At 37.8% G+C, this 25456-nt stretch overlaps 3 protein-coding genes across 7 annotated transcripts; 2 read left to right on the top strand and 1 right to left on the bottom strand.

Annotated features, from left to right (window-relative positions):
* Positions 1–1308: 1308 nt before the first annotated feature.
* On the top strand, positions 1309–6759 carry LOC306886929 (uncharacterized protein). Of its 2 annotated transcripts, none has more exons than XM_079444309.1 (2): positions 1309–1479; positions 2717–6759. In XM_079444309.1, the coding sequence occupies exon 2, from the start codon at positions 2947–2949 to the stop codon at positions 4717–4719; it is 1773 nt and encodes a 590-aa protein (XP_079300435.1). In that variant the 5' UTR covers positions 1309–1479; positions 2717–2946; the 3' UTR covers positions 4720–6759. The 2 variants fall into 2 exon arrangements, with proteins under 2 accessions (XP_079300435.1, XP_079300434.1); XM_079444308.1 differs by having other exon boundaries at positions 1309–1505.
* A 273-nt stretch (positions 6760–7032) lies between these two features.
* On the top strand, positions 7033–14412 carry LOC306843344 (casein kinase II subunit alpha'-like). Of its 3 annotated transcripts, XM_079374769.1 has the most exons (13): positions 7047–7454; positions 7859–8044; positions 8237–8348; positions 8879–8980; positions 9433–9483; positions 9792–9851; positions 9943–10026; positions 10145–10255; positions 11325–11426; positions 11513–11613; positions 13101–13249; positions 13556–13643; positions 13734–14229. In XM_079374769.1, the coding sequence occupies exons 2-12, from the start codon at positions 7944–7946 to the stop codon at positions 13627–13629; spliced, it is 1047 nt and encodes a 348-aa protein (XP_079230895.1). In that variant the 5' UTR covers positions 7047–7454; positions 7859–7943; the 3' UTR covers positions 13630–13643; positions 13734–14229. The 3 variants fall into 3 exon arrangements, with proteins under 3 accessions (XP_079230894.1, XP_079230895.1, XP_079230893.1); XM_079374768.1 differs by having other exon boundaries at positions 7033–8044; positions 13734–14412; XM_079374767.1 differs by lacking the exons at positions 13556–13643; positions 13734–14229 and having other exon boundaries at positions 7047–8044; positions 13101–13440.
* Positions 14413–15883: 1471 nt separating this feature from the next.
* Positions 15884–24995, bottom strand: LOC306844164 (microtubule-associated tyrosine carboxypeptidase 1-like). 2 transcript variants are annotated; one of them, XM_079376113.1, is made up of 7 exons: positions 24791–24995; positions 23003–23771; positions 21351–21494; positions 21131–21263; positions 19856–20161; positions 17653–17750; positions 15884–17541 (listed from the first exon to the last, which is right to left on the bottom strand). In XM_079376113.1, exons 2-7 carry the CDS (start codon positions 23732–23734, stop codon positions 17380–17382), a joined length of 1575 nt encoding a protein of 524 aa, XP_079232239.1. In that variant the 5' UTR covers positions 23735–23771; positions 24791–24995; the 3' UTR covers positions 15884–17379. The 2 variants fall into 2 exon arrangements, with proteins under 2 accessions (XP_079232239.1, XP_079232240.1); XM_079376114.1 differs by having other exon boundaries at positions 23003–23798; positions 24791–24945.
* Between the last annotated feature and the right edge of the window lie 461 nt (positions 24996–25456).

The following is a 25456-nucleotide window of genomic DNA, read 5'->3' as shown; positions in this document are numbered from 1 at the left end:
TGGATTTGGTAATCAACAAATAAAGGAGCCCTGGCAAAAAGGCATTATGAGGAGATGAGCCACGCGTATATACACAAACAGATGAAATTGCAATGCTAAATATGGAGTTTGTAGTTCCACCTTACCAAAATTATTTTTGAAAGTGGCAGCATGACGCCCTGTATGGAGGCTGTAGGACTGGAAGTCCCAGTTATAGTCTTATGTTTGTGTATTCTAGCATGTACATTAGCTGAACTAGCTATTGTATTTGATGTGGTATTTATGATACCACTGTTGACAGATTTTATTTCTGACATAATTTTGACCAAAACTTGTGGAGATTTCAAGCTCTCTTCGTTCAAGTAGATGTAGCTAGCTGTGTATGCATCCAAGGTGGACTGGGTTGCGAATTTAAAAGTACTATATAATGAGTCATTTTAATATTTGGTTACATTCTTTATAATATTAGACTGTGTTGTCTTTCTGTAAACTGAATGGCCTGATTTGTATTTCACTAACACCACAAACTGTAGGGGATTCACTGATCAATGTCCTACACCCAGAATAAAACGTCGGTTTTAACAATAATAAATGACATTTTAAAATACATACATGATGGATTTTCTACATTATTTTGAATAATTCCTAAGAATGCACTAATTCCTTTAGGTCAGTGGTTTTCAGACCTGTCCTACGGGCACCCCTGCCCTGCAGTTTTTGTATGTCTCCCTTATCAGACACACCTGATTCAGGCCTTGCAGTCTCTACTAACCAGCATGAGATGAATCAGGTGTGTCTGATAAGGGAGACATACAAAATGTGCAGGGCATGGGGTGCCCGTAGGACAGGTCTGTAAATCACTGCTTTAGGTTATGCACACAGAGAATATAGGCTGTATTAGGCTACTGGAGTCAAAAATTCCTTAGGAAAATTAGTCATGGTTTTAGTAAGTGTAGTAACCATGTTTTGTTTTTGTTGGTGTACTGATTACCATTTGTATAAGCGTTTTTTTTATGTTAAACCACGGTTAAACTATGGTTAGTGTAGCAAAACCATGGTTTAACTATCGTAACCGTGTTTTTTGGTTTCATTTGTAGTAAAACCATGGTTAATTTTCATAAGGGATATGTATTTCAGAATATTGCACATGCTACTCTAAAGCCATTCCATAAACGCAGCAGCGCCATTGTGAGGACAGACTGATTTAATAATTTGATTATTTTAAAACATACCTACAAGACATGCAATCCTAAAACACAACGGGCGATTTGAACGATTCGCTTATATAAAAGAAAATCAGTGATTTTCCATCGCCTTGATTCCGCCCATATCATCGGGGTGTCCGCCTTGTTCGAGGGGCTGGTCGTAGAGGTCCGATGCGTCACGTTTATTTGGGCCTTCTGCACCCACTGGCAGGGAAGCGCCCGATTTTTTTTTTTCTCCCTGCCTTAAAACGTCCTGTATATTTTTATTCCAAGCGTGGATCTTCGTGAAAACAAGGTATCGACGGAAAAACGCAACGCAAAGTAGGTTAAAGCCAGTGAGGTGGCGGCTGCTGCGTCTTTTAACGCAATAGCTACAGTTTAGCGTACTGGAAAACACACTTGCACGGGACTTTGCGTATAATTTGCATGCAGTTCTGCAGACGCGTTATGCATTTTACAGATAATGTTTTTATTGGATGTGTGTTTTGTGAGTCATATAAAATGAAGCGATTGCAGACGGGCGGATTGTTGTAGAGAAGAGCATTAGCAGCGCTGGCTAACCATGGCTGCAAGTGTGCATCGGTCAAAAGCTAGCTGAAGTTTTCTTGCACACAAACTGCGAATAAAAAGCAATGAAACCATTTTATGCCAGGCCTTACGCTATGGCTTTGCATATGGATTTCTAATACACGAAGCAAGGCTTATTTTCTGCATCAGTCAAAGAGTTAAGAGCATCAAAGGAAATTCCAGATTTCTCCCTTTTTTCCGGCTAGCAGGCAGTCGGCTTTTCGATTCGTTTTATAACTTTGGATTCTTAGAGTGTGTTGCATGGCATGATTTGTGTGTGTGTGTGTGTGTGTTGTATTAGTATTGTAATTCATATATAGACTGTTCTTTTCAAGTGTGTGTGATGTTATGGGAATTTTGATTTGGATTCAATTACACATTGGACCATAACAGTGATATGCATGTGATTGTCTTTCCTTCTTGAGTTTATTCCATAATCAACTCAGGGTTCCCACAAGATATCAGAGAAATTACTAAGATTGCGGAAAGCCATGGAAATTTTTTATAAAAATGGCTTATAATTTTATCAGCAAGAATTTAGCTTTTTGAGTTGAGCTTTTTTCTCAGTGAGATCTAAATAATGCTGTGGTTTTAAACATTTTTGACATTTCTTGTGCACAATTAATTTTAAAGTTTTGTGAAATTTTCAGTTTCTATTCTTAACTAAAACTATTTAAAAAATTGTTGAGGGAAACAAAATACATTTGAGGTCGGTTTACTTGTATATCTTCAGTGACTTTAATTTAAATTAGATTATTTTTGTAAAAGAGTTTATTTTGAGGAAGTTGAGGCTGAGCTGAAGCCCCCTGGTTGAGAACCATTGATGCAATGTAATATTACTTGTATTATGATGTATAAAATCAATCATTGGAAAAAAAAATTTTTTTTAAAGATGTAAGAGCCTTGAGTAATTCTTGCGTAAATTATTTGCTTTGTGTAATAACCCACTGTTTTTCTTATTACAGGTATGCATTTGAAGACCATTCTTTGTAGTTTACTGGAGAAAATTTCAGACGCCACCCCTGGATTGGTATTTAACACTCACCATGAGCAAGCTTACTCGAAAATCTTGAACCTTTCCACAAAACTATTGTAGTATCATTTGTCACCTTTCTAATAAACTGACCATCACTTGTTGGAAGATTTTTGTGCAATCACGTCCAAAAGTGCTGATCCCTGAAAGCTGAATTCATACATGTACAGTGAAAGAATGACAGAAGCATGGCAACAGCAACATGTAGTGGCCCCTCCTCCTGTTGGGCACCCCCTTCTACAAGGGGCAGAGAATGCTTTGGGCAGTGCTGCATATGGTATTGTCCTACAGGCAGACCCTGCTTTACAGCAGTCTCAGCATGGCCAACATGCACAGCAGCACCCGCTGCCAGCTCAGCAGCCTCAGCTGCAGGTGGGAAGTGAAGGTGGCCACAAATGTGGTGCATGTGGCCATGATATTTCACACTTGGCCAATCCCCATGAGCACCAGTGCATGGTTAACCAGGACCGTTCGTTCCAGTGCACTCAGTGCATGAAGATCTTCAACCAAGCAACGGATCTTCTAGAGCATCAGTGTGTTCAGGTTGAGCAGAAGCCGTTTGTGTGTGGTGTGTGCAAAATGGGATTCTCCCTTCTCACGTCTTTGGCACAACATCATAATGAGCACACTAATGGAAACAATCCAATGAAGTGCTCTATTTGTGAAAAAACGTACCGCCCAGACTCCTCCTCTTCTAACCCTCAGCAACCCTCTACTGCTGAGACATCCAGTGATGGGGCAGACATGGGTTCCTCTTCCACTACAGCTTTCCAGGGCTCCGACCGTCCATACAAGTGCTCGGTGTGCAATAAGGCATTTCGTCACCTTTCTGAACTCTCACGCCATGAAAGAGTGCACACGGGCGAGAAACCCTACAAGTGCGACACTTGTGAGAAGAGCTTTAGTCAAGCTTCTCATCTGGCGCACCACCAGCGCACTCACAGTGCCGATCGCCCGTACAAATGCGCCGTTTGCGAGAAAACCTTCAAGCACAGGCAGCACCTGGTACGGCACATGTACGCTCACTCTGGTGAGCATCTTTTCAAGTGCAACCTGTGCGAGCTTCATTTCAAGGAGTCGTCCGAACTGCTGCACCACCAGTGCCAGCCAGCTGGAGAGCGTCCCTTTCGCTGCGCAGCATGCGGGAAAAGCTTCAAACGGCCCTCGGACCTGAGGCAGCACGAGCGCACCCACTCCGAAGAGCGGCCTTTCCAGTGTGAGGAGTGTCAGATGAGCTTCAAGCAGCAGTATGCCCTTGTTCGCCACCGCCGTACGCACAAAAACCCAGCAGATCGCCCTTTCAAGTGCAATCAGTGTGACAAAGGTTTCCTACAGCCTTCCCACCTGCTGTACCACCAGCATGTCCACGGTATCGAGAGTCTGTTCAAATGTGCCGCTTGCCAAAAGGGCTTCAGACAATCCGGGGAACTTCTAAGGCACAAGTGTACAGAATCGAACTCTGGATCGAATGCTGTGGAGAAGCCGTACAAGTGCGACGTGTGTGGGAAGGGCTACAAAAAGTCATCAACGTTACAGAGGCACCAGAACTCCCATTGCACTGAAAAGCCGCTGAAGTGCTCGCTCTGCGGCCGCCGCTTCCAGTCCTCATCTGATTTTGTGCAGCACCGATGCGACCCCGCTCGGGAGAAACCGATGAAATGCGCAGACTGCGAGAGGCGCTTTAAATATTCATCCGAGTTGCAGAGACATCGAAGAGTCCATACAGGAGAGAAACCCTTCAAGTGTCCCACCTGTGACAAGGGATTCAAACAGCGTGAACACTTGGCCAAACATGGCATTGTCCACTCCCGAGAAGCCCAGTTCAAGTGTGTCTGGTGTGGAGAGTGTTTTGGAGAGCTTGGGGCCCTTCAAGAACATACAGTTCAACACACTGCAGAAGGAGGGGGCTATCCTGCGTCCTCTTGCATAGAGTAGTTAGTTTCTGCTGTCGCTCCTTACCAAGTGGAAACACTTTGCACGCAATAGCAACATTGCGATTTACTTGCGTATATTTAGTGAAATCGTCCGTTTTCCATATCCCACAAGCATTGCGGTACTTGTTGGACTGGTAAGGAACTACATAAAGTGTCAGCTTGTAAAAGTCTTGATGTACCGCTGGGTAGATTTTGGCAACATTGCGGAAACTTGCCTCATTTCTGTGTCAACCACACTGACGAACAGAACCGCACACAAAAATGGTTGCTACTCAGAAATAAGCTTGTAAAAATGAACTATTTTGTCTCGTGCAACTCATTATACATACACCATGTGCTTAAGACTGGTGTTTCAGACAAAGAAAAAGCTGATCGGTTTTACATGGAACTGAAGATTTTGGTTGATTTCTGCTTTGTATCTAACATTCATTATGTCTAAAACAAGAAGAGAATGCAGTAATGCATCAGTGACCGCTTTTCCAGAATGGCACAAATTGGTACACAAGATGTTAACATCCTGGATCTGCTTTTTGGTCCTCATGCAATTGACCACAACTAGTTGTTTCATTGCATTGCTTTTATTTTTTTCGTTCTAATTATTTGGCCTTGTAACTTTTTTAAATTAACTGCCTTTCTTCCAGTGTCTCCATCTCATGCTTCCATGTTAGCTATGGAACACTGTATGGCCATCTGGACAATATACAGTAGTGATTGTATGTATTCGTAATGTATAACTCCCATCACCTAACCCATGATGTAACAGGGTATATGTATGCATGAATAGCCTAAATAGTTTATACAGTTTGTTGTAATCTGTCATTAGTGCAAACTGCTATGTTAACTTGTAGGCAAATGACTACACACACAAAAAAATATTAGCCATTCTTTTTCTCTAGTGCATTTTGACTCATCTCTAACAATGGCGCAATAGTTTGCAAGCAGTTTTGAGAGTAAATTTACAGTAGTACAAAGATTAACAGTTACTTTTTAACTGCCAGGCAACAGAGGACAACAAAGTATTTTTGTTTGCAGATTGCAAACAGATGGTGTTGCGTTAGCTAAACAATGCTGTAGAATTTGTAAAGTTATCTGTACATGGATGTTTTTTATCACTTTGACATGAGTACAGTGCTAGGATTTAGTATCTGTTTGTGTATCATCATAATGTGCATGTGATTGTTTCCTCTTGTGAGGATATGTTGGTTCTGTTTCGGTGGATTATTCTTTTGCCACAGACAACTTGTTCGGTTTCTCTGCCACAAATGATTTCTTTACTTGGTATTTCTTCAGTTGGTATTTCATTTTGTGCTTTCCAAACTGGATCAGTTGACGGTAGAACCACAGATAGATTTGGACGCAGCTTTTGTAATTATAAAAATAAAGAATTTTAAACACATTCAAGAGTAAAAATACATGTAAGATGTTTAAAGGAATCTAAAAACATAGTATTAAGTAGTAGTAGAGTGTTTTTTTTTTTTACTTCAAAAACCTCTTACAATGCAGTGTCTAAATGTCTAAGCATATTAATTGAATCCATATTAATGATACATTGTATTATCCTAACAGCTTGAATGTAAAGATTGCAAACATTTATTTTTCCCTTTCGATGCCTCTGAGAGCCTTATTAACATTAATGGCTTATGTGTCAGTATTGTTTCTGTTACAGATTTGTGTACTCTCATGTGCATTAAATGCAGAGACTGAATGGTGTCATTGCTTGTGAAGCAATATTTTTGACGTGGAGACTCGGGTTGAATCAAATGATTTCTTTTTTTGTATTTTAGCAAAACCAGAGGTTACCCCACCATCTAGCACCTCCTCCTGTATGTCACTCAAGCCCATCCCTTTAAATGTCTGTGTTTCTAAATAAGGCAGTGAAGAGACTCAACATGTAAATATGCCATAATGTGTTGTTTTTCCCCCATTATCACAAAGGTGTGGCATGTCATAATTACAAGGCATTTACAAATTAAATGTTTGTAAACATAGCTAACCGTTGTATTATTTATGAACCAAATGGTAAAATGATTACAGCCCGTGTAAAACCGTGTTTTGTTGTTTTATCCCACCAAAATATCATTTGAAATTTATATTTGTCAAAGGTATCAGACTGACTATAATACAGCATGCATTACAAGTTTATGGTATAATACATAAACATCTTACAACCACTACAAATAAATGATAGAAGTAAAATATAATTGTTAAATCAGAAAAACTGCTGTTTGGGACTCAACGCTTTAAAGTTTAAACATTCAGTTGCAGCTCAATACGGGGGCATTTATTTTGAAAAGAAAATGCACCGGAAGTACACACAGTATTTCCGGTGACTCCATCTATGCGATCGCAAAAATCGGCAGGAGTGCTATCCTAGGGGTGATATCCGCCTACCTGTCAGCGGATCCCCCGATCGCTTACTGAATCTAATTGGTGGATCAATGGGAGGAATTGGGACAGTCCATTTGAAGATTAATTGGAAATCTGGAGCTGTGTGTGGGTCGGAGTTGTAGTGGCTAATTAAACCCATCCATCGCTATCGCTAGCTTAGTTAGCGCGTTTATCCGGAGGGAACGCTGTTAAAGTGAGACTGCTGGACCGCTGTAATGAATATTATAACAAACAGTGATGATCAAACGCTGTTCACTTCCAGAGACAATCGATCGACTCGACATTTCGGCCGCTTCGCGTTGTTTATGTTGCGCTTTACCGCGTAGCGACATTCAGCGGACTTGACAGGTCTGTGTTTCAATTCAATATTTTTCATTCCCCTCTCCTTGCATCATTGTTTATTTACATGCACAATACGAGGCAGGCAATCGCATACGCGTCCATCACGATCTATTTAAAGCTGATAGTTTATTTATTTTAAAATAGCTTTACAAAGAGATGCATCTTATAGAGCTGGGCATTATGAAATCCTGACTTTAATTTCTTAATAAGCTGGCGGTCCGAAAGAGAACAAATTGGTTTCTGCAGCGTTTTGGACGCCCTTTGCTTTTTGCTTTGGTTTTTAGCGGCGCGAGCGTCAGCGCGAGGTCATGCGCGCCGCTGCTGAGCAGCTGTCAATCACAATTGCTCGCGAGAAATCGCATTGAAGCGGCTTGTTACAGTGTTTTCCGCTACCACGATACTTTCTGCAGTATTTCACAGCAGAGACGGTCGACTTGTCGCTATCGCTTGGAGCGTGTCGTAGTAGTAGGTGAAGGGAAGGCGGATCGACTGGCCATGCCCGGTCCGGTGAGCAGCAAAGCACGGGTGTATGCTGATGCCAACACTGTGAAGAGCAAGGAATACTGGGACTATGAAGCACATGTGCCTAGCTGGAGGTACAGGTGTTATTTTAGCATGATTTCTTTGCAAAAAAAAAAAAAAAAGTACTTTGGTTGAACAATGGTACAGTGTTTCAATGGAAATAGAATGGTACTTGATTGGGGGAAAAGCATGGTGGTAGTAGTATATTGATCAGAAAAAAAAATTGAATCAACAATTTTATTTATTGCTTTCTGTGTCTTATTAAGCAACCAGGATGACTACCAGCTTGTCCGAAAGCTTGGAAGAGGCAAATACAGTGAAGTGTTTGAGGCCATCAACATCAACAGCAACGACAGAGTAGTTGTTAAAATCCTGAAGGTAAGAATGCCTGGTCTCTCATTGTCTGAGCATCAGGTAGAAACTTATTTTTTTCTTTAAAAAGATCAGGTTCACTCAACAATGTTTTTTTTCGGTATTTACTCATCTTCATGCTAACCCCATCTAGAGTTTCGAAAGAAAAATTGACATTTTTGTCCATCTAAAAGCCTGTCATGAATGTACATTAAATATGGTAACAGCTCAAACATGCTTGTTTGAAGTGCAGGAGCCGATGATGTTTGTTCTTGTGTGGCAAGGATGCATGGTTGAGTTTACCATATTTAATGTGATTTATGAATGTGTTGGTCAATGTTTATTTGTGAATAAAGGCTATTTGTCTTATGAAGTGGAAGACTTTGATGAAACTGCTCAGTTCACATGGATTACTTTTACATTACGTAGACACAAATGAATTGTGTTTTAAAGATGATCGAGATGGAACAAACAAAGATGGAACGGCTTTTGTGTGTGTGTGTGTCATTTTCAGTCTTGGCTGAGCTAACCTTTGAATTTTTGCTTGACTTTTGCAGCCTGTTAAAAAGAAGAAGATTAAGCGTGAGATCAAAATTCTGGAGAATTTAAGAGGAGGAACCAACATCATTCGTCTTGTAGACACCGTGAAGGATCCTGTGGTAAATTTAGCTCTAGTAATATATGCAACACTTTCCTACAGAATTCTGTTTTTGCAAAATTAGTCCTAAAATTAAATAAAACATTATGTATTATGTTGTCAGCAGGCCCACACAGAAAGCGTGTCTGCAAATTTGTATAGAATCAAATTTTGTGACATTAGCAAAATGTTTTATTAAATATTTTTACAAATTTTTTATAATGCTCTTATCTGCCATTTACAGTGTAGTACCTTTCAGTTCCATTTAACACATCATATCATATTTAAATCAATCCCAGAACTGGCAGATTTATTATCCAGTATCTAGTGCTTCTAAATTAGGGTGAATTTGTGCCAAAATTAGTTAAACCAACAGGCAGTGTCTACTGTATGTGTGCATTCCATCTTTGTTTTAAGTTATATTTTTACGCTTTTTTGTATTCCTTTTTGTTTTTTTTTCTTTTGGTATTCCAGTCTAGAACGCCAGCCCTTGTGTTTGAGTACATCAATAACACAGACTTCAAGGTACCACTTATAAAATACATATATTGTGTATATGTACTGTATATATGTACCGCATTAGGGTAACCGAGACTTAAAGTAAAGTAAAGTAAAGCAAAACTTGTCTTAGCATTTGCTTATTATTGCTCTTTTGTTGATTTTGATTGCTTCTGTTGTCCTCGTTTGTAAGTCGTCTGTTAAATGACTAAATGTGTGTGTGTGTGTGTGTGTGTGTGTAAGAACTATATGAACTACTTTTGTCTGACCATATTTGGATATCATCAATAAAAGGAGATAAACTGAAATATGCAGCATGTTGTTCCCATTTGTAGGATCTCTATCAGAGACTAACAGACTTTGATATCCGGTTCTACTTGTATGAACTTCTAAAGGTAAGAACGCTGTGATGTAGCTAAAATACGATTACACTGTCATTTATGAACGGGAGAGTGCGTTATGTGCATCTGCTTTGTCTCTATGCAGGCACTGGACTACTCTCATAGCATGGGCATCATGCATCGGGATGTCAAACCTCATAATGTCATGATAGACCACCAGATGAGAAAGGTGAAGTCAGATAACAGCATTGTGGATTTGTTTTTGAATGTGTTCCTTAATAGTGACTGCAGTTCAGTGTTGGTGACCTGATGTATGAGTTTTTGCTTTTTATTTGAACCTGGTGTAGTTGCGGCTAATAGATTGGGGTCTTGCTGAGTTCTACCATCCCGCGCAGGAATACAATGTAAGGGTCGCCTCAAGATCATATAAGGGACCAGAACTGCTGGTTGACTATCAGGTATGTCTTATATTCGTTGTCTGTCCATACAGTTTTGGGGGGAAAACACTTCAGGTTTAAGTTATTTTCTACATGAATAGCTCCTGAAATATGTCCCTGTATGATAATGTAATCATTACATATTTTACAGTGTCATGTGTTAGCCTTATTCAGACACTAATTGTTTCTCAGAGGTGTGTAAGGTAATTTTACAATTGCTAGGGGTTTTATTGCCATCTAAATGCAGAATGTTGTTGTTTTTCTCCCACCACCCACGTAACAATTCCCAGCCATATTTTTGAAAACACCAAGGTTGTGTGGTAATTAAATTGCCATCTGAATCCAAATCTCTGAGGTTATAAAAGTGTTTTTTTTTTTTTATCCTTTTTGACGACTGTCAAGCACCTTATGTTAACTGGTGCACTTTACAGTAATGTACACTCTTTTTAAATATGAATGTTTATTACCGAAATGCTGGAAACTCTTAAACTTTTGAAATTCGCCATTACAATATGCAGTACATTTTTTAAATATTTATGTACATAATGTGTGTGTGTAAATTCTAAATTTAAATTGTGGTTTTAACTACTAATCATTTCGCTTTTCAAATGGATCAAATGTTTACATTATGCAAATAAGAGTTTGCATAATTTCCAGATCTTTAAAATGACATTCATCATTTTGAAAGAAAATACAAGACAGAAAGTCTTTTAAACTAGTGTCAAGCTTCCTGTTAAATTTAAATTGGATATTTGAATAATCAAATAATGAATAGGATATTATGAATTAAATTTAAAAATCTTTATTGTAATAAACTGATAATTTGAGCAGCATGTTCCCAGGTTTGCAGGATCACAGAACTCACTCCTCCACTATGGATAATACATCACCATATGAATGCAAGAGTTTTATCACTGAGGTGTCAGGCAGATTTATTTTTACAGATGTTCCCATGAGAAACAATTATCCTCCCAACAGGGCTTTTATTGAACAGACAAGATCAGATTTTAGGAGCCAGTCTTATATGGAGTTAACTTATTTGCACATTAACCATCCGACATTGCAGTTAAGTCTCCCAAATGATTTGCAGATGTATGACTACAGTTTGGACATGTGGAGCTTAGGCTGTATGTTAGCCAGTATGATCTTCCAGAAAGAGCCATTTTTCCATGGTCAAGACAACTATGACCAGGTATGACTTTTCATTCTTCTGTGAAAATTATTACAATATGTAGTCTTAAAATATTCAGCATGCTAACAGCAGAACATTTCCTGCAGTTGGTCAGAATTGCCAAGGTTCTTGGAACAGAAGAGCTATTCAGCTACCTGAACAAGTATCACATTGAGCTGGACACACGTTTCAAAGATCTACTTGGCCAGTGAGTCTGTGAATTATTAACAGTGATTTTTACATTAATCGGTTTTTAAAGGGTAACTAAACTTTTTTTGAGTTAATGATCAGTAAGACTTGTCTTTATTAGTGCTGTGCATTGATTCGAGTAAATGTTTTGACATTTGCTTATAAAGTGTTTTAATTCTACAATATATGGTGTAAAAACCTCTGAGTGCTGCCCTCTTCAGGTTGAATGGTGGCTACTGCAGTTGAATTTTCCTATTGGACGCTGCATATGATGGCACTTACTAACCACGCCCCTGCTGGAGCTCACCAGGTCTCCGCTGGGCTCTGCCCACTTTTCCAGCATTATTCAAATATTGCCAGTGGGTGGAGTTAGGCTCTGACCAGGGGTTTAGTTATCCTTTAAAGATCTTTGTACTACAATTTAGTGAATTCTGTATTGATTTTAAATGGGGCTGGGCGATAATTCGATAACGATAATTATTGCGATATAATTTTCCTCGATAAAATATGAACAGTTCGATAAATGTTCGATATAATGTTTATGCGCCAAGCGAAACAAAACAGCGCGACTTGAATTCAACGATGAACACAAATGACTGATTTAAACTAGTTTATAGCCAAACAGGAGAAACATTGTGTGCAACGACGGTCAGAAGGCTTTTCAATCACATCGCCATCATTTACCATGGATTTACTGTAGTAACACTCACTGCACCATGGTATTGTGGCAGAAATGTGGGATATTCACATTTAATTTGATTACAGGAGTAATGGTATATAATTATAGTATGTATGTGAGATTAGGCTATAGCATGTGTGCATTTATAGCCTAGGCTACTGAATGTTTTTACTGTTTTTCATACAAATAGGCTACCTAAAAATCATATAGTTTTACCATGGTATTGAGGTGCTATATGTGTGGTTTTAATTGTGTTTATCATGATTTAAATGTACTGTATGCTACTAAGGGAGACCAATGCTTAATAAAAAAATAAAAAAACTTGGTCAGAATCACTTTAACACATAAAACTTAGGTTGCTTAAATTTTTTACAGATGTTACTGATTTTGGTAATGAACAAAAATTTACCTCTGCATCCTAACTCAAGCTACTATCAAATATGCATAAGAGACAACAAAGTGATTATTATTATTATTATTATTATTATAATAATATAAATTTGGCAACCCAAACCTGTTTCTTGATTTGAAACAATATGACTCATTAGAACATGCAGAAACTAAGAAATACATTTTTCTATTTAGATATGTATTTTAAGGAAAATTAATGGTCTGGTTTCTACAACTTTCACTTTGGAGCAAAAATCTGGCTTTAAACTTGAAAGAAATAAAGATTTGACATTTATCGTGATAATTATCGGTATCGACTGATATGAAAAAAGATTATCGTGAATTTTTTTTTTCCCTTATCGCCCAGCTCTAATTTTAAATGATTTCATATTGAAATTGCTAGAGTGTTTTCATTTTGAAACTGCAAACATTTCCAGGCAGACCCGTAAGCGCTGGGAGAACTTTGTTCAGCCAGAGAATCAGCACTTGGTGAGCCCAGAAGCTCTGGATTTGCTGGATAAACTTCTGCGTTATGATCATCAACAGAGACTGACTGCCCAAGAGGCCATGGAACACCCCTACTTTTGTGAGCCAGCTTTCCTTATCTGCTTTGATTGGTTGATTTCTCAAGTTATTTTGCATTATATTCACTTCCAGTCCAAAGTTTAGAGTAATTAAGATTTAGTTTTATGTGAGATTAAGCTATAGCATGTGTGCATTTATAGCCTAGGCTACTGAATGTTTTTGCTGTTTTTCATACAAATAGGCTACCTTAAAATCATATAGTGTTACGATGGTATTGAGGTTGTTACCAAAAAATCTTAATTATTCCAAGTTTTTATATCCTCTCCAAGTGTGATCATATGACATGGCATCTGACATTCCCCTGTAGATCCTGTGCTGAAGGGACAGCCTCTGTCAAACTCAGAAGGCGCACTGGCAATAAGCAGCTCAACCACAACATGATGGGCTAAAAGCAGGTACAGGATTTCTCAAAGTCAGTACATTTGTATTTTGTCTAAAATGCTCTTTTTAATCATTTCATTCATTCTTTTGAATCTTTCTTCTAGGAAAACCTTTTTACCTCAATGTGTCGTGCAGAGACATGCTGCCTTTCAGGTGTGAAGGCTTCAGTTTACTGGAGCAAGAAGTTATTAAGCAACACAAGACTTGTACAAAATGAACACAACGGGCTGCAGTCCCCCTCCTACATTCACTTTGTATTAGTGCTGCTTGCCATCGTTATCTAGGTACAAATTGGTGTTATTCCCCCATCTCCCCCCCTTTTGAGTTGGACATCTCCATTTCATTTTTGGAACCACACTGAATTAAGCTATGATATTATGACTGGGAAAGAATGCCTGCTCTTTCCCCATGATTCTCAGGCTGTTGATGACTGATGGGGGGCTCCTGATCCTGGTTGCGTTATGTACCGGAAGATTGTGTTGTTCAATGACTTGCCCTGCTGATATGAGCTCAGATTATAAACTATAGTATTGTCAGGTTTGGAGGCTTTACTGCAATTTATTGAAAATACGATATATTAAATGAAACTTTTTAATCCGTCTCATGTTTTTTCCCTACCATTCATCAGTGATGATCAGCTGTGAATGATTATGTGAAAGGCAAATATATTCGTATTATGAATTGCTTTTAGTTATGAATTTAATTTAATGAATAGAAATATATAATATATTGTTACATAAAATTTATTAAGATACACTGACAATTTAAAGGAATAGTTCACCCAAAAAATGAAAATTTGTTAATGAAATGTTTTTCTTCGTCTATCATTTGCTCACAAATGGATCCTAAAGTTAATGGATGCTGTCAGAATGAGAGTCCCAACAGTTGATAAAAACATCACAAGTAAATAAAATACATACAAATAATACACGACTCCAGGGGCTTGTACCATGATGGTAGATGAACAAATTCAGAGTTATAGGATTAGTTTTTTTCTAAACCAAACCACTCCAGTCTTGCTTTATTGGTACCATGATGCTGATCTTCAGCTTTCTTTGTCAACTCAGGCTTTGATCCTGAGTTTGTGGAGCGCATGCACATGAATGTGACATCAGCAGCAAACAGCCAATCACAACACAGAGCGAGTTTGATTCACTTCTCGCGAGAGAGCCAGGGAGATTCAAAACTCTTGTTAAAGGTTAAGAGATTAAAGAATATGAGGAATTTAAACGCATTTCAACTGAAGCATTTGTCCATGAAAGAGGACAAATAAAGGAAATCATCTAGCCATTTTTAAAGTGTTATCTATTGATTCTAGCCCTTATTATATATTATCTGTATTCATTTATAATAAATGCTTTAATAATTGTTAAACTAAAATTGCTTGTGTAATGGATTAATAATAATATAAATCCTATTATAATTATATAAATCATATTTAAATTGTAATTATCATCAAAGCCAGACAATTTTGTATTTTTGTAAGGTACTTTATAGTGCACTTTAATTTGTAGGAAGAGAAACTGGGGGAGTGACTTTTTTGTGTCAGACATGTCACTTTGCTCACATCTGATTGAATTTCAGTTTGAGCTCTCTAACCCAGAGCAGGTTAGCTGTGGATTGTAAATTACTATGGCACCAGGGTTGGTGCAAACTAAACTGAAACTTACCTGGTTAGCCAGCAAAACCAACTTAATGGTACAGGCCCCAGACCATCAAAGTCTTGTGAAGTGAAAAGCTGTAATAAACAAATTCATCTTTGTCATGTTTAAATTTGTTTTAAACTTTTCGCTTGTAAACGGTGCTTGATCCATGCATATTTCTCTCCTGATTCAGATGCAATGAGTTCTTCCCTTAACAAAAAAAAAATAAAATAAAAAATTCTGGATGGTGGTCTCCTATTTTAGCTGGAGACAGTGGTTTGAAGTAAAAAACGTTTTGATGGATTTCTAACAAACAAAAAGCTTTTTAGTGCATAGGATGTTAATTGATGGACTGGACTGGATTACTTGTGATATTATCAGCAGCTGTTTGGACTCTGATGGCTGAATGGGTGCTGTCTGATTCTTCTGACAGCACCCATTCATTGCAAGACTGTTGAGCAAGTGATGTAATGTTAAATTTCTTCATATCCGTTCTGATGAAGAAACAGACATCATCATCTTCAGCAAATATTCATTTTTAGGTGAACTGTTTCTTGAATTATGATGTGTTTCACAACATATTTAGTCTTCAGCACTCAGACAATGATTTTAGGGACTGCAGTGTACAATTTTAATAAGATAACAGCAACTTATCGTGAAGTGTGCAATTTTCGTGCAATACTGACAATGATAAATACAAATGGATATGTAATTTCAAGCATATACCATGTAGCTATGACATGACGCATGAGTTTGGAACCCATATAAGGCACATCCACATGACCTCCCATTTTTTCCTTCCTGAGTCCATTACAGTTTTAATATGCACAGTGAGGAAGCTGGCCAGCTGGACTGCTTTAAACAGGTACAAAAAGCAGAGGTTGCAGTGGCAACTCTCCTACAAAGGTGTCACATCACATTAGCACAGGTAATAAAGACCACCAAGGGTGCTCTCAGAAGAACACTGATTATCTCTAGATAGAGTACTAACATTTCATAAGCCCCGATGAGGTAAAAATAGTGCCAAAGGGGGCATTTTGTTTTTCATTAATGTAATTTTCTTTTTCATCAGAGATTCTCAATGAACATTTAATTAAACTGAGTCAGCCTTGGTGTCTTTTTGCATTGCTTGCTATACTAAGTTAAAGAAAAAAAATGCATTTGCTACTAGTGTATAAAGCTAATACCACAGACATTCAGTGTTTAATGTGAATACAAGAGGTAAATAAATAATAGAGAAACTGAAAGACTAATAGAAGAAGTGTTCATGTGTGAAACCTCTTACAAATAGTGTCAGGGTAATTCTTTCGATTTAGTGCTCATATAGTTCTGGCTTGCGTGTGATGATATTAATTAGCGTGATAAGATGTGCCCATTACATTATGAGTGCAGTTAAAATGCTACATGGCCATCTCTCAGCTTCTCATGAATATGGTGGTGTTCGGAATGGAACACTACTGTACTGCACACAATGTAGTTTATTAAAAACCGTATGAAAAGCAAGTTTCTGTCATCTACGATGCATGTTAAAATCCATACATCTCTAATTGTCAACTCTGAAATAATTACAACTAATTTCTTTTTTGTTCAGTCTGATCAGCTAATCAATCGAGAGAGAAATGACGGTTGATATCGATTTTGGTTCAGTCATAACACTGGAAACACAAGGTCAAGTCAAGCCCACTGCATTATCGTACTGCACACTTTCGCATAATGTACTTCATCATTCATGTATTCAGAAAATGTGCATACTGTGCACAGTATATTAAAAAATGGTACGAGTATGGTAGTATGCCATTCCGAACACAAGCAAGAATCCAAACATGTCTTTCATGCCTGAGAGTCATATGGTTTTAAAACAGACAATCATTTTATTTGTAAACAGACTTACTGAATAATATGGCACTTAATGTAGCAAATTACCACATCGATCTTTGGACACAACCATGCTGTTTGTAATACGTTTTATGGATGATCATCATGGATCACGTTTTCATGAAAAACCATCCAAAATTATATCAATCAGATGTTTGTAAAACCCAGTTTTGCAGACACTGTTTTTTGGCCTGGGAAAATTGAATGGTTTTGATACTTTTTCTGTAACTCTTCATGGGATGAGCTCTTGAAGCTCTGCATCGCTCAGTTCATTCACTGTGACAATATGGTCGAGGTGTTGAAGATAACGTTCTTCATCCTGCATGAAGTGAGGAATCCTAGTTCCATTTAGAACAGCCAAATGCCGAAGTCTGTCTACATCTTCATAGGAAACCTAAAAACAGGAATTACATAAATAGGTATGGTATATTCATTATTAAATAAATAGATTCACTGAATTTTTTTTTTACTTTACTTTAAAAAGATTAGTGTGAATAGGACCTGCCTTGCCAAGAGCGGTTAATATTTTAAAATCAATGTTCCTCCTGTGGCGTAAAATCCTTAAAATTCCATCAAGGTAGACCTGATCTTTACTGAAGCAACCTGTATATACACACACACATATGCAAAAAAACATAATATACAACAAATACTGAGAGGCAGTATAAAACTAGATAGTTTGACAAGACAATGTTGGCTTGAGAAATCCTGGCCAGAAAGCCTGAAGTATATTTAATATAATAAAGGTTTTAAGTTTGACAGAAAGCATTACACAGTTTACAAAGAAGATGCTTTCCAGATGAAGTGGTCTTTAACATACAGTGCCTTGCGAAAGCATTCACACCCCTTCATTTTTTTCACATTTTATGTTGCTGCCTTATGTTAAACTGCTTTAAATTACTTTTTTCCACATCAATCTACACTCCATACACTATAATGGTAAAAAAATGGTAAGCAAAAAAAAAAAGTTTTTAACATCGTTGCAAATTTATTAAAAATAAAAAACTGAAATGATTCCATTGCATAAGTACTCATACCCTTATCTGGGACAGTTGAAATTTAGCTCAGGAGCATTCATATTGCTTGTAGGTGTTACTAGACTTTGAGTGAAGGTAACCTGTCGCAAATTCAATTGAATGGTATGATTTTGAAAGGCACACACGTCTTAATAAGAGGCCCAACAGCTGATAATGCATATCAGAGCAAAAACCAAGCCCTGGGGTCAAAAGAACAGTCTGTAGAGCACAGAAACAGGTTTGCATCAAACCACACATCTGGAGAAGAGTTCAGAAAAAAATTCTGCTTCATTAAAGGGTTACAGAAGCATGTAGTCTCCGTTACCCTTAATGGAAGAAGTTTGAAACAGCCAGGATTCTTCTTAGAGCTGGCCTCCTGGCCAAACTGAGCAACTGATGGAGAAGGGCTTTGGTTAGAGTGGTGACAAAGAACCTGGTGGTCACTCTAGTTGAGCTCCATGATCATATGTGGAGATAGGAGAAATCTACAGAAGGACAAACATCATTGCAACACTCCACCGATCTGGGCTTTATGCTGGTGTGGCCAAACTCAATCCTCTCCTCAATTAAGACACATGAAAACACACTTGGAATTTACAAAAAAGCACCTAAAGGACCCTCAGACTCTGAGAAACAAGATTGTCTGGTCTGATGAACCTCAATTCTAAGCATCATGTTTGAAGGAAACCATGCACTGCTCATCACCTGCAGAGTCCCATCCCAAAAGTAAAGTGTGCTGGTAGTAGCCTCATGCTATGTGGCTGTTTTTAAGCAGCAGGGACTGAGGGACTCATCAGAGTAGAAGAAAAGCTCAATGCACCAAAATATTTAGATAGCCTTAATGAAAACCCAGTCCAGAGCATTCAGAACCTCAGATTGGGCAGAAGGTGTACCTTCCAACAGGACAGTGACCCTAAGCACACAGCAAGAGTGGCTTATAGACAACGCTGTGAATGTCTTTGAGTGGCCTAGCCACAGCCTGGACTTGAACCCAATTAAATATTTCTGGAGAAACCTGAAAATGTGCATCTGCCCCCCCCCATCCAACCTGAAAGGGCTTGAGCGGTGAAGAGGTGAGAAGACAAATGGCAGATAATTGCCAAATGTTGATGAGCAAAGCTTGTCACATCAAACAAAAAAGACTTGAGGCTGTAAAGCTGCTTCAGCTAAATATTTAGTTAAGGGTATGAATACTTATGCAATGTACTTATTTAAGTTTTTTATTTGTAATTAATAAACAAAGTTGTGACAATTCTGTTTTTTCTTTGTCAATATGGTGTATGAGTGTAGACTGACGTAGAAAAAAAACAAATTTAAAGGCAGCAACATAATGTGAAAAAAATGAAGGGGTATGAATACATTCGCAAGGCACTGTACATGTTGCAGACTATCTGGGTAGGCACTATGTTTAGGCATGTTGTTAACACTTAGCACATTGCTAGCACGTTTTTACCATGTAGTCAGTATGTTTAAGCATGTTCTATCACATTCTAATACGTCATAGCACATTGTTAGTATGCTAGCTTTAACATGTTGCAAACGTGTTTCAGATATGGGTGCATCTCAATCAGGTGTAAGGCTTTTAAAGGGATAGATAGATCAAAGAATGCTGGCTTTCTCAAGTCAAGATAACGAAATGACACATCACATATTAGAGATGTTTCTCAGTTCTATTCTTAGCGATTATTTCACCTGGTTTCGAGGTATCTGTCTGTCCTCGTTTGGCACGGAGGCAGTATTCCCAGCGTACAGCAGGATCTTGGACAAAGCGAGCAATATGGCTGAACAGTTGGCTAAAGCTCATGTTTGTGGCATGGTATACAGTGTAGTATAGCAGAGCGGCTCGCCACAGGAAGGGCTGTTTCCGTAGCAACACACTGTGAAGACTAGCCAGCCCCTCTTCAGTAGGATTAACTGGTTTCAGTCCAAACTGCTTTCTCCCAACAGAAGTGGCCCATGGCTGCATGCTGTTATTCACACCCCGTAAGTAATGTGTGCCTGGGAGTGAAAGTCATAAAATTGCTGGAAGGGCAGGATTTGAAGACAAATGACTATAAAATGAACATCAAGGATGGTCAGTTATCAGCTAGATTCAACCAAAAGAATGTCAATACAATATTTCTTGAACAGCAAGATCAATGTCCTAACCAGGTGTGACCCAGAAAAAACAAGTGCTTTGCCCGCCGAGACCAAATGCAAAAATGCTACTCAACGTGACCCACTGACAGCCAATCAATACAGAGTACTGCAGGAATTACATATTTTTGCAGACCAGTTTGTTGTTTGTTGATGTGTTTTTGGTTTAATGAAAGATCTGTGGTTAACACAAGCTCATGTTTTATTCTATGACATAAAATACATCAGTAATAAACCTTTTTTGAGCTTTAATGTCTTGAAAAAGGTGGTTGCTAAATAATAGTAAAGACAGTAACTGTTACTGTACTGTAGTAATATCAGCTAAATGATACAGAGGTCATCTGGGAATTAAACGTCATCTTCCTAAACAGGAAACTACTCCCTGCTTTCACAACCTCTTATATTCATATTCTTGCTAACTTATATTTTGAGGGAAACATTTTTTTTAAAGACTTTTATTTAGCCTACATTTAGGTTTTAATGTGTATAAATCATAAACTTTTGTTGGTCACAGAGCTCATTTTCTGCCATAATCCAAAAGTCTGTGAAAATCCTATTGGGTATTTGTCAAGGAAACCAGGGTGATGCTAACATCTGGGCTGGCCTACAAAAAAAACATCTTCACAGCAGCACTCTCTTATGCCAAGCAGGATTTGTGCCAATTAGATTTTACTATATGCGGGGCTACCTAGACAACTACACAACAGCAATACGAATGAAACGACTGAAAAAATGTCACTTGTCACAGTTGGACTGGTTAGGACAAAGCATTTACAGATCAGTTTAGTATTAGTGTTTGATATATAATTTGAAGTGTGTTAAATTTCATACCAATCTCGTGTCTGAGCATGCCCTCAAGCCAGTGCTGCCGTGCTCCTGACAAGTTAATAGTTAGTGTTGGTCGACATCTCTCCACCATCATTACTGCCTGGGACAGAAGCTCATCAGAGAGACTTACAACCACCTGGTGACAGAATCTGCGATTACTATTGCTTTGTTATTTTTCAAAACACTAATGCACAGACATTACTGAACTGGGGTATCCACACACCTCACCGACACAGCCCTCCTTCTGTAGGTACTTGCGTGTGGCTGCCCACACTTGACTCTTCGGTAGCAAGCTGCCCCCTGTGACGACTTCAAAGTTTTCATAGGTTTCATACTTCCTCAGCACACACTCCATAATCCCAACCGCCTAGAAAAAGGCATGAGGTGAGACAAACGGCAACAGTTTTAGGACTTAAACAACATTATGGCTATGTTCCAAGCAGGGGTATTCTTCTAGTTAATTAAAATTAAAACCATAAAAGAAAAAAAAACATATTTTTGTTACATGAAATAAATAGACATTAAATGAAATTAAAATAATTAAAAAAAGTACATTTATATAAATATTTAATTCATTTTGGTACCAATTTAGAACACATTCACTATTAACTACGACTTTTCCCTCAATAAATTCCTGCTTATCTGTTGCTTATTAATAGTTTATTAAAATCTGCAGCTTATTAATAGTTAGTAAGGTAGTTGTTAAGTTTAGGTATTGGGTAGGATTAAGGAGGTAGTTAATATGTGCTTAATTAGTACTAATAAATGGCTAATATTCTAGTAATATGCATGCTAATAAAGTTAAGAGACCCTAAAATAAAGTGTTACCTTTATTTTAATACAGACGGTTGCTAAGCAAGCATTTAATGTAGTTAAACTTGATGTACTAAAATAACAAACTGAAATAAAAATAAAAACTATTCCGACAAAACAAACTAAAGATGACAAAACCACATCAAAATTACTCAAATGTAAAATAAAAATGGGTAATATAAACATTTATAAAAAATATAATAGTATCTCAATGATACTAAAATATCACTGATTATCAAACCTAGCTGCCAACATTTTATGCCACCATTACTGCGCTCCCAACGTAAAGCAAATAGGCAGAATATTTATGCATGCTTTCAAGGCACCTTGTTTTATTCAAAACCTAAGGCAGCACTGTATGTTTGTTTCTTTTGCAGAGAAGGAGCTGACAATCTGATTACATTTACATTTATGCATTTATCCAAAGCGACTTGCATTGCATTCATGTTACAGTTTTTACATTTTATCAGCTCTTGCCAGATACCAGCTCTTGGAGAGATATATAGAAAATATAGACTGTTAAAAATTCTGTATTTTACTTGTATAATTTCAAGCTTATTAGAATATTGTATCATTAGCTTAGCAACATGCAAACATGTAAACTCTACAGAAATCAACTGTAATTGGAGTCTCTCATGTTCTATTTATATGGCTGACAGAGTTGCTCCCTACATAGAGTGTTCCAAATCGGTCACTTATGAGGTTTCTATTTCCGTTAAGATGCTGCCTTAAGGTGCAGTCACTTTATTGAAACGTCTACAAAAATTAGTGGGCAAAAGGGGTCCATTGTCTATTGTCAATACTGTAGTAATGTATGAAGCACTGCTCACACAGAAGCCTCTTTCAAACCAAGCTGCTTTCTATTGGTCAATGTGGCAAAACAATATCTAAATAAGGGGAGTGTTCCCACTGTTGTTTTCTTTTTTAAATAATTGGAATTTTCATGAAAATTCACAGAACTTAAATGTGACTGCACCTTTAGAAGGCAGTTGCTTCCGGAGGCAGCTGACACTGACAGTAAGGTGGCCTAAACTTGTGCATGATATTTGATATAAAATATACCTGGGACAGGAAGAGACTGGATCCCTCTCTGTACTTCTCCAAAACACTGACAGGCTCTGGGGAGGCATACTCAAACTGAGGCTCATACTGATAGTTAGACTGAAAAAAGGTCTGACGCTCCTGTTCCAGGTTTACGGGACGAAGAGCCACGAGCAGGCATGGCCCACGAGGTGTCGATGGCGAAGGAAGTGGAGCGATACCCCTAGCAATATGTGGCAAGGAGGTTGCAGGTCTCATTTGACCCCTGCCAGCACGTGTGGGTGTCGTGGAGTTCATTGTGCATGTGCTCTCACTCCGGCGAAGCCAGTTCCCTGGCCCCAAACTAAGGCTTGTCAGGCTTCGCATGGGTGGAGAAGGCCCACCACTACGCCAAGGTGGCTGTATCACCTTCTGCACCGGCTGCGTTGCTCTAATTCGCTGTGGTTTTATTTCCAGACTAAGTGGCCTTCGACAAGGTGGTGGTTTGGAAGGTTCCCTTGGCTGCGCAGTTTCTCCTTTATTTCTACCTTCTGTCTTCTGGAGCCTTTGTTGAACCTGGGAGCAGCCATCCCAAGTGGTACAAGGCTGCGCGTGAGGCCCATTGTGGGTCGATTTGTCTCTTTGTGTGATACTGCTGGTCCTGGCTCTGACTGGTTTGGGTTTCTCTGTGCTGGGCTCTGGTTCTAACATTTCTGAGACATTCTTTCCTCCATTAGCCTGCTCCATGCAGTTCTCACCCAGGTCCAGCACCATTGCTACATCCACGCCCCTGTGCACCAATGCTGCGCACCTGAAGAGAAAAACATACCTCCACTTCCTGATTCAACAGCACATAAAAACAGTATGTTTAAACAGATTTTACACATAAGGATTCAAAACTCTTTATACAAACAAATTATTTAGAATTGACAAAAAATACTTTTGGGACACTGATACATCTTGCTATACTCCAAATTAATTAATTTAATTTACTCCGAATGAATGAATGAAAAAGAAAGAAAGAAAATGAATTTAAATATGAATTTGGTTGATTTTTTTTACTATTATGCATGCTGATTTATGACCTTACCTTATATTAATTTAGAGACTAGATGTGAATATTGTACTTTTAGAAATGCATCTGTCATACAGGAGGGGCTTTTAAAATATATAGTAAACAGTATGGTAAATGTAACATTAACATAAATGTAACAAAATTTTATTTTTTTACAAGTTATCAGTTTAAAACCTTGTCAAAAATTTATGAAGGAATGAAGGAATATTTTTTTTATTAATTAGTTAATTATTTTATTTTTACAGTTATACTATTTTTTTTTTAAAGTTTGATTGGATACTGTGCCATCTTTATCAGATCTACTGACGTTACTGGGACATGGTCTTGCTATTGGACAATAAAAGTAAACTATACAGAGAAGTGTTTTAAAATTCTGACAAATTTTTCCACATTTACATTTTTTAATTTATCTTGATGTCATAAAGTGTATTTATTCAATTAGCATTTTTATTAGATGTACTGGGAAATGTGTTTTAAAATGTCTCGTTTTATGCACGCTGGAAAAATAACAATAAAACCCACCTCGTTATGGAAATTCCAATAGGATTCCTACTTCTGGCTAATTTTAGAATTATAAAGTGAGTTTAGAATAGTAAAGAATAAAGTCAGAATATTGCGTGAAGAAAATTATGTCAGTGCATAATTGATGCATGACATCAACAGCTCAAGCTCTTGACAATGCACTGCCGATTCACCACGAATGAGACATTTTAATACATAAAGCAATATATATAATTAAAAGACGCAACACATACCGCGCAGCGCTTCTTTTCAAATAAATTATCTTCAGTTCATTTTGGAATTCCGTCCATAATATCAGCAGCAGCTCTTCAACTTCCGTTCAGTAGGTCAAACGGCTGATATGGAGGAATAACGGTACATGACGCCGGGAATACTGGGAGTTTGGGATGGCTGGGATTGCGTTGCAGCAAATGACGCGCTGGCGCATCTAAATGACCTATTCGCGTCGCGACGCTTTGCTGTCAGTGTGCGTAAACACGTAAGGGAGACCGGGGCAAGTTGTCACTTTAATTCCAGTTTCTCCGAGTAATTTTCTTTTTAAAAGTCCATTTCTGTGGACAAATCAAAAATGATTTGCGAAATAATACGCGAAGAATTGAAGAAACGTTAAAAAAAGGTAGCTAATTAATGAATTAATGAAATTATAGCATAAACGTATGTAACCCTCTCTGTCCTAGAAACACAGTTCAATATATATATTGACAGTATCAGAGACTATTTCTTTGATTTTAATATAGACCTATATACGCGTATGTTTGTGTTTTATTTCTTGTAGGCTAATTTATTTTTCTAACTTTTTCCTTTTTATTTTCCTTTTCTTCTTTTTTAGGCTATTTCTTGATAGAATACTGTATGTTATTGTTCTTTAAAAAATAAATAAATAAAATAACACATTTGTT

The sequence above is a fragment of the Barbus barbus genome (assembly GCF_936440315.1).
Source record: "Barbus barbus genome assembly, chromosome: 2".
Taxonomy (NCBI): Eukaryota; Metazoa; Chordata; class Actinopteri; order Cypriniformes; family Cyprinidae; genus Barbus; species Barbus barbus.
Note: the sequence above shows the minus strand (reverse complement) of the source record. Positions and strands in the feature narration are given on the sequence as shown.

Coding starts and splice junctions, on each gene's coding strand:
- LOC306886929 (XM_079444309.1), top strand. CDS start 2,947: ATGTACAGTGAAAGAATGACAGAAGCATGGCAACAGCAACATGTAGTG.
- LOC306843344 (XM_079374767.1), top strand. CDS start 7,944: ATGCCCGGTCCGGTGAGCAGCAAAGCACGGGTGTATGCTGATGCCAAC. Junction 8,349..8,878: donor TAGTTGTTAAAATCCTGAAG/GTAAGAATGCCT, acceptor TGACTTTTGCAG/CCTGTTAAAAAGAAGAAGAT. Junction 10,027..10,144: donor TAGACCACCAGATGAGAAAG/GTGAAGTCAGAT, acceptor AACCTGGTGTAG/TTGCGGCTAATAGATTGGGG.
- LOC306844164 (XM_079376113.1), bottom strand. CDS start 23,734: ATGGTGCTGGACCTGGGTGAGAACTGCATGGAGCAGGCTAATGGAGGA. Junction 20,162..21,130: donor CATGCTCAGACACGAGATTG/GTATGAAATTTA, acceptor TTTCACTCCCAG/GCACACATTACTTACGGGGT. Junction 17,751..19,855: donor GACAGATACCTCGAAACCAG/GTGAAATAATCG, acceptor GTGTATATACAG/GTTGCTTCAGTAAAGATCAG.